The sequence below is a fragment of the Lolium rigidum genome, chromosome 4 (assembly GCF_022539505.1).
Source record: "Lolium rigidum isolate FL_2022 chromosome 4, APGP_CSIRO_Lrig_0.1, whole genome shotgun sequence".
Taxonomy (NCBI): domain Eukaryota; kingdom Viridiplantae; phylum Streptophyta; class Magnoliopsida; order Poales; family Poaceae; genus Lolium; species Lolium rigidum.
In genome coordinates, this window is record NC_061511.1 from 188,510,916 (window position 1) to 188,525,066 (window position 14,151).

Sequence of the window (14,151 nt, forward strand, 5' to 3'; positions counted from 1 at the left end):
CACGAGGCTACCAAAACCACCCCTCGGAGGAGGCCTTCTGCATGGATGGACCATGGAAGAATTGCGGTTAGCGAGGGACCATTCAATTAGAACAACGACTTACTTTGGGGTCTTTTATAAAATATTGCCTACATGGCACCCGTGAACGGCAACATAGGCATGTCAGATCCAAGTAGGACCTTAGGCAAAGGGTGACACAGTTGATAAACTTTTAGTACTTAGATATGCATTTTCTCACGATTAGAACTTAATTTAACATTTTATGGCAATAAATTGCCACCGATTCAAAAAGAAGAAGATGAAGCATGGGCATACCGCACATGTGCAAAGATAAGTGAAGCCATCGTCCAAAACCAAGTTGTCCTTGATGCTGGTTCACTGCAATACTACTACTTAGTGGTTAAATAAGTGATTTGTCCCATCAAAGCTACTCGCATCAACAATCAACATTAATCCCAAGATCCAGATCTACTCCCATCCGCAAAACCACCTTTCTCAATCGCCATGTGCAAGGCATGCAACCGTACTTAATCTCTTAAACAAACGGTGATGCAGATCGTTCCAGCCCATTTTGGTGGTTTTGAATTTGGATCAAGCAAGCACAAAAAAGGGTAGAAGTGGGGGAGAAGAAAGGGTACGATCCCAACGATCTCCCTCCATTTTTCCACCCTGTGGTGGTGGTGGACTCCCCTAGCAGTGGCTGGCCGCTTCTCTTCCCCACCGCGACCACGAGCTCCCACCAACCGATCCCCTCCACTCCACCCGCTGGCCGCTGCCGGCATCCCTCACTGCTCAGCTCAGGAGTAACCCACACTCCAGCTCCACTCCCCGACCGACACCCCGCGACGCCGCGTTCTCGTTTCCCCGGCGCCGATCGCGACTCCCCACCCCACCGCGACACCGATCTCCCGCCTTCCCCTCCCCTCCCCGCCTCGCTGTCTGTCGGCGCCCACCGAACCCAACCACCCCAAATCCCGCGCGCCCCTAATCCCCAACCGAACCCGCACGCACTCCACTCCACCTCCAGATCCACCCCGCCGACGAGACGATGCCCGAGATGCTGGTCCAAGACCGCGTCTTCCCGGACGGCGGGAGCAAGCCGCCCACCTCCCCGCGCGCCGCGCCGGGGTCGGACAGGCGCCACCCGCGCCCCTTCGCCAAGAGCCTCGACTTCAGCAACTGGGCCTCCGACAACTCCTCCAGGCTGCTGCTCATCCTCTTCGCCCTCGCCTCCGTCGCCGCCGTCTTCCTCCTCCGGGGCGCCGGGCCGGACGCCGCCGCGCTCCTCTGCCTCGACCGCTCCCACCCCTCCTCCGCGCCCACCACGCTCCCCTACCCGGACGTCGCCTGGTCCAAGATCCGGCCCCTCGCGATCCCCTCCTCCGCGCCGTTCGCCACCTTCCGCGCCGAGCGGTGGATCGTCGTCTCCGTCTCCTCCCCGCCCACCGCCGCCCTCGCGGCCCTCACCCGCGTCAAGGGCTGGCAGCTCCTCGCCGTCGGCAACTCCCACACGCCCACCGACTGGGACCTCAAAGGCGCCATCTTCCTCTCCCTCGACCTGCAGGCGCAGCTCGGCTACCGCTCCGTCGACTTCCTGCCCTACGCCTCCCACGTCCGCAAGACCGCCGGCTACCTCTTCGCCATCCAGCACGGGGCCAAGCTCATCTTCGACGCCGACGACCGCGCCGAGGTGCCCGGGAACGATCTCGCCAGGCATTTCGATGTTGATCTCGGATCTGGGATCGCCGACCACCCCGTCATGCTCCAGTACAGCCACGCCGACCCCAACCGCACCGTGGTGAACCCCTACGTGCACTTCGGCCAGCGCTCCGTGTGGCCGCGGGGGCTGCCGCTCGACAAGGTCGGGGAGGTGGCGCACGAGGCCTTCTACACCGAGGTCTTCAGTGGCCACCAGTACATTCAGCAGGGGCTGTCTGACGGCCTGCCGGATGTGGATGCCGTGTTCTACTTCACTAGAAAGCCACCGACTGCGCCGTTCGACCTCAGGTTTGATCCGGAGGCCCCCAAGGTGGCGCTGCCGCAGGGACTGATGGCGCCAGTGAACTCCTTCAATACATTGTTCCACACACAGGCTTTCTGGGGGCTGATGATGCCTGTTTCAGTGAGCTCTATGGCGGCAGATGTGATCCGCGGGTACTGGGCTCAGCGCATCTTGTGGGAGATCGGCGGGTACGTGGCTTTCTATCCGCCGACTATTTACCGCAAGGATCATGTGCAGGCCTACCCATTCGCCGAGGAGAAGGATCTGCATGTCAATGTTGGCAGGTTGATCAAATTCTTGACCGAGTGGAGATCAAACAAGAGGGCGCTGTTCGAGAGGATTCTTGATTTGAGCTATGCCATGGCTGAGGAGGGGTTCTGGATGGAGCAGGAAGTCAGGCTGACGGCTGCTTGGCTGCAGGACCTGCTCGCAGCAGGGTATCGCCAGCCTCGGCTCATGTCGTTGGAGATCGACAGGCAGCGCGCGACCATTGGGGAGGGTGACATGAAGGAGTTTGTGCCCAAGAAGCTGCCATCTGTGCACCTTGGGGTGGATGAGATTGGCACAGTGAACTATGAGATTGGAAACCTGATTAAGTGGAGGAAGAACTTTGGTAATGTTGTGCTCATCATGCATGTTAGTGGGCCCGTAGATCGTGTGGCCCTGGAGTGGAGGCTGCTATATGGACGGATATTCAAGACGGTTATCATTCTTGCCGAGCAAAGCAATGTGGAGCTTGCTGTTGACCGCTGCGCTCTGTCACACGCATACAAGTGAGTGATTGCTGCCCCTAATTACTCTTATTTTACTTGCGTTTATAACTTATCTCCAAAACATGATCACTACGTGATATGGAAATGAAACTATCAAACTACATAATTATTAGCATAATAACTGTGATGTTTATTCAGTCAGATTCAATGCTATCAGAAATTCGTAACCATTTAATCCGGAGTAGATGATGTTCCTATATCAATTTTCTGAACCCAGGCAAATAGAACTATTTTGCTCAGTTTTTTTTAACAACATTACTGTAGGGGAATCCCCTATGGCGTTGATTTTTTTATATTAATATGAAAGGGAATACAAAAGTGTATATAAATACATCAAGGTGGAAAGAAATGGGCGAGAAAGAATGAAAACATTGGGGTTACACACAAATGTTAAGAAGCCAATCAACAATACATAATCTTTTCTATTTGACTAAATTTTCTCCTAGTATGCTCCTTGCAGTTCTATTATCTTGATATTCACACAGTACCACCGTCTGTATATCTATTCTAATCATGTTAAAAATATTTTGCATTTTTTTATCAGGTATCTTCCCAAGGTGTTTGGAAGATATGGTGGTGCTGATGGATTTCTTTTCCTCCAAGACCACATGATTCTTAACTACTGGAACCTTCTGCAAGCAGACAAGGAAAAACTCTGGATTACCAATAAGGTTTGTTCCTGATCATGTACGTTCTCTATCAATGCACTTTATAGATTAGGATTCATAATACTTTTTCTTAATGCAGATTGCACATTCTTGGGTTACGGTTCCACTGGAGAGCAATAAAGAGGAATGGTTTGTTAAGCAAGGTGCGATGGTTAAGCAGGTCGTTAGTAATTCCCCTGTTCATTTCCAGACCAAATACAAAGAAAGCATGGGCAAAGATAAGATTGTATTCTGTGGCAGCGAACTGTTTTATGTGCCCCGACGGTTTGTTGAGGACTTCGGTGATCTTGTTGGTCTTGTGGGCGATTTGGATCTGCATCATAAGATCGCTGTCCCAATGTTCTTTTTGGCAATGGACTCGCCTGATAATTTTGATTCGGAAGCTCTGGCTGGAACAGTTTTCAGGACCAACCTGGCAGCCAATGAGACATTCTCCAGTATTTATACAGCTCAGTCGCCCGCTGTTTTCCCAGTGAAAGTGATGAACGAGATTGATTTCATAAAGGTGATTCGGCTTATGTCCAAGGGAGACCCTCTTCTGATGGAGTTGGTATAAATATTCATTCCTGTTAGTCGAAATGCAAACATCATCCTTGTGGCAGTGAGGACAGAGTAGACAGCGATAGTTTTGAGTTTTCAGGGAGTTCTCTGTTGTAATTTCATTTATTCTGTAGATGTTACTTTCAAAGGTGTTGTATATTATGTTGTATCAATAGTGACAAGGTTACTGGGGATCAGCTCGGTCCAGCTGTCCTACTGAAAGAAAGGAAGGATGGATACGAGTCTACCAAGGAGAAGAAGAGCTTCAACACGGTCAGCTGTTTTGCAAGAGTTTTGGTGGCTGGTTGTCTATAGTACAGATCCACATTTGAGCTTTCTATTGTATCCTTCAACATTGACAAATGAAAATCAGGCATACTCTCTTAGAGGAACACCTCATGTTTGTATCAACATGCTTTCCTGGGACAGTAGGTTATTTACAAATCAGAATACAAAACAATTATCTGTCTGGCAGCAGTAACCTTCTGGACTGAGACAAAAAAATGTGTGGATTGCAAAATTTTGTTGTAGCAATTTTATCTTCGTTCTTGCTTTATGAGAGCTGAGCTGTTGTTCTAATCTGGGTAATTATTTACAATGTCTGTTCTAGAAATTTATTTTTTGTGGAAAATTAAAAGTATTCATTTGTGGTTGAATCAAATTGAAAGAAACATGAAACGCAATGATTAACCATAAAAGCAAAAGTTACATTAAGGTTCTTCAAAGTCGTTGTCTCTACACTTACCTTTTACATCTCAATTTTCCACCAAGACTCATGTGAAAGTTTCTAGACGAACAAATGTAGAAACTAATATTACCTCTGTCCGTAAAAAGATGTTACAAGTTTGTCTAAATTTGGATGCATCTACACATAGGTACATCTAAATTTAGACAAATCTCCGACATCTATGAAAACATGTTGTCCATTTGGCTCATACTGAATGTAATCTTGAATTTTAACAAGTAAATATTACACTTTTGCTATATATCACTCGGTTGTTTTATATTTCGGCATCACTCGAATTTTCTAACGTGTGATTCTAATCATGGAAGGAAGAATTTGCACGTTTGTCAAGTCTCGCGTGTTTTACCGGTTTTTTGTCGTTACTGGTTTTCTCTTTCCTGGTTTTCTCCCGGTTTTTTCGTTCGCGAGACCCACACCGGTAACGGCCTTTTCCCTTCACTTTTTTCCCGTCCTTACCCAAATCCAGCGCGAGAGGAACACCAAAGAGGCAGAGAAGCGGGGGCAGAAGGGAAGAAATCGCCGCATGTAGTCGTCGGTCGGAGAGGAGACCGTGCGCCGCGGTTGAGCACAGTTCGCTGCGCCCTTCCGCATCCTGGGGGCGTCGTCGTGGGGTCTCGGAGCTTCTCTTCGAGCTCGGATCCTTTGGTAAGCTCGTTGTTCTTGCATTGCTGGTGGTGAAGAACAACTCCGTGAGCGGCAGGAGACCTGCGTATAGCCTTATATTGTTTTGGTGATGTTCGACTAGGCGGATTTTTGTGGATCTGTGATTTTGTTAATGCTTTCGTTCATGAGCGTGAAGCGGGACAAATTCGTGGAGTTTTTTAGATGTTTGTTGCTCCCTTGTTGCTTGTTGTGTGTAGCCCTATGCCCCTGCTCGTTTTTGTAACTGAGCGTTCTAGAGATGTGGAGAAGCTGAAGATAGGGGCGCATGTACACCACAGTGGATGCCGTGGATATGTGTTTTCGTTGTTTTTGTTTGGAGCAGCGTGATGTAGTAATTTCGACTTGCAGTAGTGTAATTCGAGTAGGGGTATTCAAAATGCAGTGTATATACATTGGAGTAGCTATGATTTTCTTCATTGGATATGCAGTATCATGCCAAGTGCAGGGGTATTCCAAATGTCTGAAAATGCTAGTGCAACTACTCTGTGTTGTGTGTGTGGAGTGATCTGGAGCTTTTTTGCTTTTACCGAAGTAATTGAAATGTAAATGCCTAAATGCAGTGTATATACATAGTGATTTTAGATGTAAATGCAGTGTGGGTTGAGTGCTTATTTGTTAATTTTGGATGTATATATGCTATGTGTATATGCCTTTGTGTTCTGTGTATATGCATTTCCCAGGGGCAAATCCAGTTTCGTAGTGTAGATACAACCGTAGCTGCAGTACTGGCCAGTGTGTCAGACAATGTTGTCCACCTGTTGTTTTCTTTCCGCAAATACACTCCGTATAGTGTATATGCATAGTATATATAGTGTATATAGAAGTGTATATGCATAGTGTATTTACATAGTGTACATAGCAGTGTATATGCATAGTGTATTTACATAGTGTATATTCTTAGTGCATATTATATATAGTGTATACAATTTGTTATGCATATTATACATATAGTGTATATGCAAATATAAACGCATTGTATACACATTGTAACTGTTATTTTATTTGGATATAAATGTACAGCTATGGATAAACTGGTTGATTCTTTGTTTGTTATAGCAGTTGCCCTTTTAAATTAGCATTCGTAATACTTTTTCTTGTAAAACACAGTTCAATTAATATACATTGATCTATTTTCTTTTCATAACAGATTTAAAACTTCATTACCTTGTGGAATATTCTTGTAACTCCTCACATTTCTTACCAAATAGACTTTGGTGAATACCAAACAAGATATCGAGCTGTTCCAAAACAGAACAACAGGTGCATGTCCTCCTCTTTTCTAGTTTGAGCTGGCATTTTCTTACAAATTTTCTTTTTTTGGCTGACCTTTTTTTATGTTCTCTGAAAACACCAGTGATGACTGCGGTGTGTTCATGATGAAGTTCATGGAAATCCATGATCCAAGAGCTCAAATGCAGAATGCATTTCCTCAAGCCGACATCATAAACCTGAGGATCAAATATGCCAACGAATTTACTTCAGCAATTTTAATACCATAGACAAAACTATTTTATCGGAATACTTTGGTGATGTATGTATCCTTTCCTTTTCCTTTTGCTAGCACCCTAGTTCTTTTTTTCAAGCTGGGTTAAAATTGCTAACCTTTCATTTTTACGGCACAAGTTGGAATGTGAAGAGATCAAGATTACAAGTCCAAAACGCGATGTTCTTTGATCACCAGAGGAGGTGTGGGCTGAGGGGTGCCAGGGGATTTATTTCCTTGTATTTTTGTTACTGATGTATACGAGGGTTGTCAAGAGCCAAAACTTGTGATGTGTGTAAAGCTAGAAGCAAATATAGTTCTATTTTTTCACTGTAAGATACTGCAAATGTTTGCGTAACTATGATTTTGCATACAGAATGGATGATTCCGAATCAATGTGTATGCTATGTTTTGCAAATTTCTTTATAATTTCTTCAGAAGTGATGTACATGTTTTTTTTTTTACTTTTTAAATTCTGATTATGGCCAATGCACAAGCTTTTTAAATGTTTGCCTATGATATTAACATATCAGATGTTTGCAGTACATATAGCATGAAGAGATTTTAATGATGAAGCACAAGAGCGGGAAACAAGGTATTAAAATCTCAAATATCCAGACTAAGTGTCTTTCAATGTCAAAGCAAAAAGCATTGTATGTCTTCTCATCATACAAAGTGTTGAATATTACATCCCAAATATCCAGACAATCAAATTGTATTCCGTTCTTCAAGAACAACTTCATTAACTCTTTCTGCATTGCTCCCGCCTGAAACTTGTTTGGGCTTCTTATTATTTTGATTCTGCCTAATTGTGCTCTTAGGCTTAGTTACCTTGCTTTTACAACCTGCTTAACCTGCAATACATAGGAAATGGTGAATTTCTCTTATCAAGATTTTATATTTATTTACACTACTCATCCCTCTGTTCTACCCATGCATGTGTATCAACATTACCATGGACAACAATAAATATTGAAAGTAACTCAAATTCCGACTTTAGAGAACTGTATGGTTCCTTAATCTTTTTCTGATTCCTCGGGTTAGATCTAGACCTCTTGCGCCCAGGTAGATCATAGTGTTTGTCTTTGTTTAGGCATTTTTTGATAGTGTGCTCATTAGAACTACAATGACTGCAAGTGTAAAATTTATTTTGCTTGATTGCCTCTCTTATTGTTAGCATCCGAGGTCTTCCTTTTGTGTTAACAACAACAACAACAAAAAACATCAGGATCTAGTAGCTCAATACTTGAAGAGGTAGCATCACCATCATTCCTTGAACTCACATGTGTTAGTGTTCTTGTGCTCATACTTACTGGGTCTGCTGATTGCCCTGCCTCATTATCCATGTCATTCATCTCTTTTTCTATCCTGCCTACTTTTTGCAGAAGGTAAAGGTACTTTCTTTTCTTTTTTACAGTGCATGTACAAAGTATTTAGTATTTACAGTGTATGTATACTAGAGACAATCTAGGAAGTGTATATACAATGTATATTTACAGTGCATGTACAATGTTTTTACAGTGTATGTATAGAGACAATCTAGGAAGTGTGTGTACAGATATACAGTGTATGTATACTGGAGACAATCTAGGAAGTGCATGTACAGTATATTCAGTGCATGTTCAATCATCTCAACTTATCCCTGTATTGACAGTGTATTTACTAGCACTTACATTGTATTTACATAGATGTACATTTTCTTTTTACAGTGCCTTTACAGTATATCTATAGTGTATTTACAGTATATCTTCAGTGGATGTCTTAAACATACTGGAGACAAACCAAATCCAAGAACATGAGCATTTTACAGTATATCTACAGGAAACTATTTTTTCCTGTTTATAGATTTCTTATACAGCTACAACTAATACATTATTTTTGCAGGACGGCAAAATAGCAAAGTCAGAAACACTCAAACGACTGAAAATTTGATGAAGAACCAGTAGGGAACTTTGCAGGCACGAGGCATCTGACTAAGTTGGTTGTTCTCCAAAACAGGATGTCCATCATCAGGTTGGTTCCATGCTACGATTTTCTCGTCCTCGTCTCCTCCTTGTTCTTTCTTCCGTTCTGTTTTCCCCCTCTCCCTCTCCTCCGTCTAGACCTGAGAGTGTCTTGCTTTTTCCATTCTTTCGTGGGATGCAAGAAGGTAGGAGCGTCGGGCGTGAGCTGTTGGCTTTTTACGGGTGTCAGGCAACGAACCGGAGTAAAGAAAGTGAAAAGAAAACCACTTTTCCGGCACTTTTGACTAGGGACCGAAAACAACTGTCAAACACCTGTCACATTGCAATTTGCTCAAAATATTCGAGTGATGCCCAAAACTAAAACACTCGAATGCCAAATAGATAGTCCCTTAATATACTCGGCTTGTCGAAATAAACATTACCTGAGTGTCAAAATAAACATAAACCTGAGTGTGCTCTACTTAATAGTTTAAACTATTGATCATAAATCGTCCCGATGCTCCGGATATATTGACAATAGTGGTAAGGAAATGATCCGATTGGTTTCTCCAGATCTTATAAATGATGACTATCTGAGAGCATCTCCAGTCACGTCCCCTAAAACGCGGCTGGGAACATTTTTTTATCCGACGCGCCCCAAATCCCTTTGGGAAATGGTTTGGGGGACGCGACTGGAGTAGGAGAGGAGGAGGCGGGTCAGAATTTTATTCGGTTCGATAGTAGGTTTTAATCCTGGAAAGGTGAGCATTGTTAGCCTGTGTGTCTCCTACATGGTTTAGTTTTCTTCTTCTTATTTTGAACCGTACACAGTTTAGATTAGGCGTGGGGGAGAAGGATACTATCTTGTTGTTTGTATACGTAAAATAGATGTTGGCCCGACTAAGGGAGTTAAACTTGGCGGTTGTTATTGATTTGATTATGGGCCACGCTGGGCGTCGGGCGACCGATCCCGCCCCCGGATCGGTTGTCTCGACCGCCGTACGTTTCGTGCGTCGAACGGCTGAAAATCACCATCTGGACAGGTCGCTTTCACCGCTGGTCATGGGACGCGCTGTGACTTCTCTCTTGTTCTAGCGCGCTGATGCCATTCATGCATGGAAAACGCTTCCTTTCGGCTGGAGGCTTCTCGTCCTCTCAACCTCCGAGTCCTGCGCACGACGCGTGTCCCCGGGGCCCACCCACGAGCGCTCAATCTTATCTTCTTCGCAGGCTTCGCAGCCAGTCTTTCCCCTTCGTTCTTCTCCCTTTCCCCATCGAGAGATCCCAGCCCTGAGACATGGCTTTTCTCAGCCACGCGCCGCCACAGCCCTCCGCCACAGCATAGAAAGGGGAGCAGCCATGGCCAACCACCAGTGCGACAGCCATGGCCAACCTCCCGCGCAGGAACACAGTGATGGTGCGCCGCGAAGACGAGGGCAGAAACGCTGGGGAGGGCGGCGACGAGGGGCCGCAGGCGTTGCAGAACCATGGCGGCTCCGCCCTCCATGGTTACCTCAAGCTGGCTGTGCTGCAAGTTGTCCACGCGAGAGCTGCAAAGCACCACCATGGTTGCTTCAAGGCCGGTGCAGGGCAGCTGCAAGCAGAGGTCGCCCCCATCGCTACCCGCAAAAGTTCGATGCTGCCAGGGCGCGATGGCGGCGCTTCCTTGGTGCGGCGACGTTGCTTCCAGCGTGGAGGCGCGATGCTGCAATGGCACTCCGCCCCGGCCACCCCTGGGGCGGCAAGCGTTGCCGTGGATGCTGCCAGGGTATATTGCCGGAGCTACAAAAGGCTCTCGTGGATGCTACCAACACCTACCGCCGAGGCGCCGAAGCTACAACGGCTGACGCCAAAGCTACGACGAAGCTGCAAGAGCGGCCGCGGATGCCATGAACGTCCACCGTCAGAGCTGCACTCGGCGGATGCGGTTGCTGCAAACACCTGTTGCCGAAGCTACAATGGCAGGGCGCTGGAGCTTCAAAGCAGCGCCACCGGAGGTCCTACATCTGAGCGGAAAGCAGCGCCGCCATGGATACGCCGCCGGAGGTCCACCGCGGATGCTACTGCAAGCTCAGGGTAGTGTTGCTTTTTTCGCTCGACGGGAGGCATGGTGTTCTCCGGCGGCGTGGTGTTCTCCGGTGACACGGTCTTCCGGCAACAGGCCAGTGGTGGAGTTCCAAGCCGAGGGAGTCATCGGTTTTCCTATGTGCGGGTGGTTGAAGTTGAGGACGGTTGGTGGGCAGGGAATCTTTTCTATGTATAAAAAGTGGGTCACGTGTCAATCGGGGGACTCGGAGGCTTAGGCGTTCTAATCCTCCGGAGGATTATCAGCACGGCCCTTCATGCATGTACGTGCGTCATGCCTAGTTAAGCTGGCTGCTAGCTGTTGCATGCCTTGCGTGAGTGCACATGCTTGCACGTGCATGTGAGTGCTCACATGGATACACAGCTACCTCCACACGTAATTACACGTAAAAAATGTGGCAATAGAGGTTTGAGTAGCTAGTAACAAAAATAATTAATCTAACAAAAGGTAGGCTGTTTTACAACAATACTCACAATGATTTCAACAAAAAGCAATAGTTTTAGCACTAATAATTATCTGTATATATGTACAACAAATCATTAATATAATTACAATAATAATTAACAACAAAACCAACAAATTTTTTAGGTGTTTACAAAAATAGTGAACTACGATTAAAAACAACAATTCCGACACTAAAATATTCCCAAGCCAAAAATATCTTTACAACAAATCATCAGTATATTTACAACAACAATAAAAAACAAAACCAACAAAAATATTGGGTGTTTACAATAATAGCCTACAACAAGTTCACAAACAATTCCCATGCCAAAAATATCTTTACAACAAATCACCATTATATTTACAACAAAACGTATCATCAAAACTAACATTTTTTGGGTGTTTACAACAATAGTAACTATGTTAACAAATTCCGAGGCTAAAAGTTTTCACAACATATCAGATAGTGATTTACAAAAATATTGCATAACTGTCTTAGCTAAATCAATTAACTAATCCAACTTTAGTAATATTCCCATGCAAAAACGTATTTTTCAATAGAATCATAAGTCTTTTTCAACAAATTTCGTGGCAAAAAATGTTGTCCATTGCGGCCGTATACTCATGATTCAGCCAGGCAACCACGAATCCATCCCACGGGTCGCTCGTGTATTTGCAGCGAAAGATAGATAAGACACTTGTTTGTCAAAAATAATTTATACATAAAATCGAAAATCTAATTCTAATTTTGGCACTAAAATTTTAGTTAATCACTGACATTTTTGTAGCTACGCAATAAATAAAATATGTTGGATAGCTAGCTTGTGTCACAATCTGTTATCACCAGAATTTGACCAAGTCAGAGGTGGGCCGCGATCGAAGATGGGTGTGAAGAAATATATATAGAAGAAGTATGTGGATCGGCCTTTTTACCAAGTTGGGCTTAATTGCCCGTGTATCTGTAACATATTAGATCGTATCTTAGTTTAGAGATAGAATCTTATTCGTGCACGGTTTGGTGCACGCCCGCGTTAGAGAGTCCGCTGGACTATAAATATGTACCTAGGGTTTATGGAATAAACAACAACACAACGTTCACCCCAAAACAAACCAATCTCGGCGCATCGCCAACTCCTTCGTCTCGAGGGTTTCAATCGGGTAGCGACATGCTTGCCTAGATCGCATCTTGCGATCTAGGCGGCACAAGCTCCATGTTGTTCATGCGTTGCCCGTATCGAAGCGTCTTTGATGGCGGGCAACGTAGTTATCATAGATGTGTTAGGGTTAGCATTGTTCTTCGTATAAACATGCTTACGTAGTGCAACCCTTGCATATCTAGCCGTCCTCATGCCTATCTCGGGCATGGGGCGGCACCCTGCTTGTTCATCGTTTAGTAGATCTGATCCGTTACGATTGCTCCTTGCTGCGCAAGGATTAGTTTAATATCCGCAATAGTTAGGCCTTACAAAGGGGGAGGATCCAGTGGCATGTAGGGTGGCGTTCGCAAGTCCTAAACGAGGATGTTCCGTGGATCAACTACATTGTTGGTTCTTTGGCCTTGTTTAGGATCGGCTTATGAGCACCGTGCGTGGCCGCGAGGCCCAACTCGGAGTAGGATGATCCGATTATGCGGTGAAAACCCTAAATCGTCGTAGATCTCATTAGCTTTATCTTGATCAAGCGGGATCACCAAGTATTCGTGCACCCCGCACGGATCATGGGTGGATCGGCTCTTTGAGCCGATTCACGGGATAACCGAGAGCCGATCGAGGCTCGTATTTAACGTTTACGTGTATGCCATGCGGGAACTAAGCGAGGCATTCCCCATCACCTTCCGACCGGGTATAGGTCGGGTGGCACGCCCTTGCACTTCGCATCGCCGCGTGTGACCGGAAGAGCATTGCGGGCCGTCGCTCGGAGGGGTCTCGGCCAGCCGCAGCTCTAGGCTCTTCCCGGCTCTACTAGTGCTGACTGCCGTCTGCCCGACGGTGGGTTTTGGCGGTCAACACATTACGGCACGCCCGGTGGGACACATCGTCTACATCAACCACATCGCCATCTACATCCGAGATGGCGACGGACGGCACGCCGGTCACCTACGAGGAGCTGCCTCGCCGAGCTCAAGAAGAAACATGACGAGATCAAGGCCACCCTCGAAGCCGACCTCATCGGCTCATATCACAGAACTCGTTTTCATGGCGTCAGGCGGAAGGGGTTCTCACCGGAAGGCGCACTCGATGAAGTGGATCTATCCGTCCCATCAGAGGGCGCACCAGGGCCGTGCGCCAGGAGATTGGTGGCATGGTGGCTCACTCGTTGCGTCTCCATTCCGAGAGCCTGGTGAATACTTTGGAGCACGTCGCCGTTCGGATGGTCAAAGAAGTCATGAAGAATCAGCACTCTCTATTAGAGCCAGCTCTCAGGACCTACCAAGGAAACGTACCACTCCAGCCCCGTCCGCCGTTGTCGTGCACATCGGCGGCACCAGGAGCGCATAATTCGCCGGCGCGTGCCGTTGACAGGATTAACGGTACTCACCCCGGGAGGTGCTAACCAGGACATCCGTTCAACATCAACATGATAGAACTGGGGCACCCCCTTGATGAAGATAAAGGCGAGGGCAACTGCTCTCGTGGCAAAGACAAGGAAGAGGCTGCTCCATGTGATCGGCCCCGACACCGCCAAAACATCCTGGTGATGATCAAGGTAGAAGCCGACGCTAGTAATCGGCCCGCTGTATCCGTATCGCCCGCTCTCCCAGTATGCGGAGTCGACCTCACAGGTGACGGGAAGGCTGGGGTACG

The 14,151-nt window shown here is 46.3% G+C and overlaps 1 protein-coding gene across 1 annotated transcript; it reads left to right on the forward strand.

Moving 5' to 3' along the window:
- The first annotated feature begins 740 nt into the window (after positions 1-740).
- Positions 741-4,394, forward strand: LOC124706677 (probable glycosyltransferase STELLO2). Its single transcript, XM_047238350.1, has 3 exons — positions 741-2,775; positions 3,320-3,446; positions 3,523-4,394. Exons 1-3 carry the CDS (start codon positions 1,049-1,051, stop codon positions 3,997-3,999), a joined length of 2,331 nt encoding a protein of 776 aa, XP_047094306.1. The 5' UTR covers positions 741-1,048; the 3' UTR covers positions 4,000-4,394.
- The last annotated feature ends 9,757 nt before the right edge of the window (positions 4,395-14,151 follow it).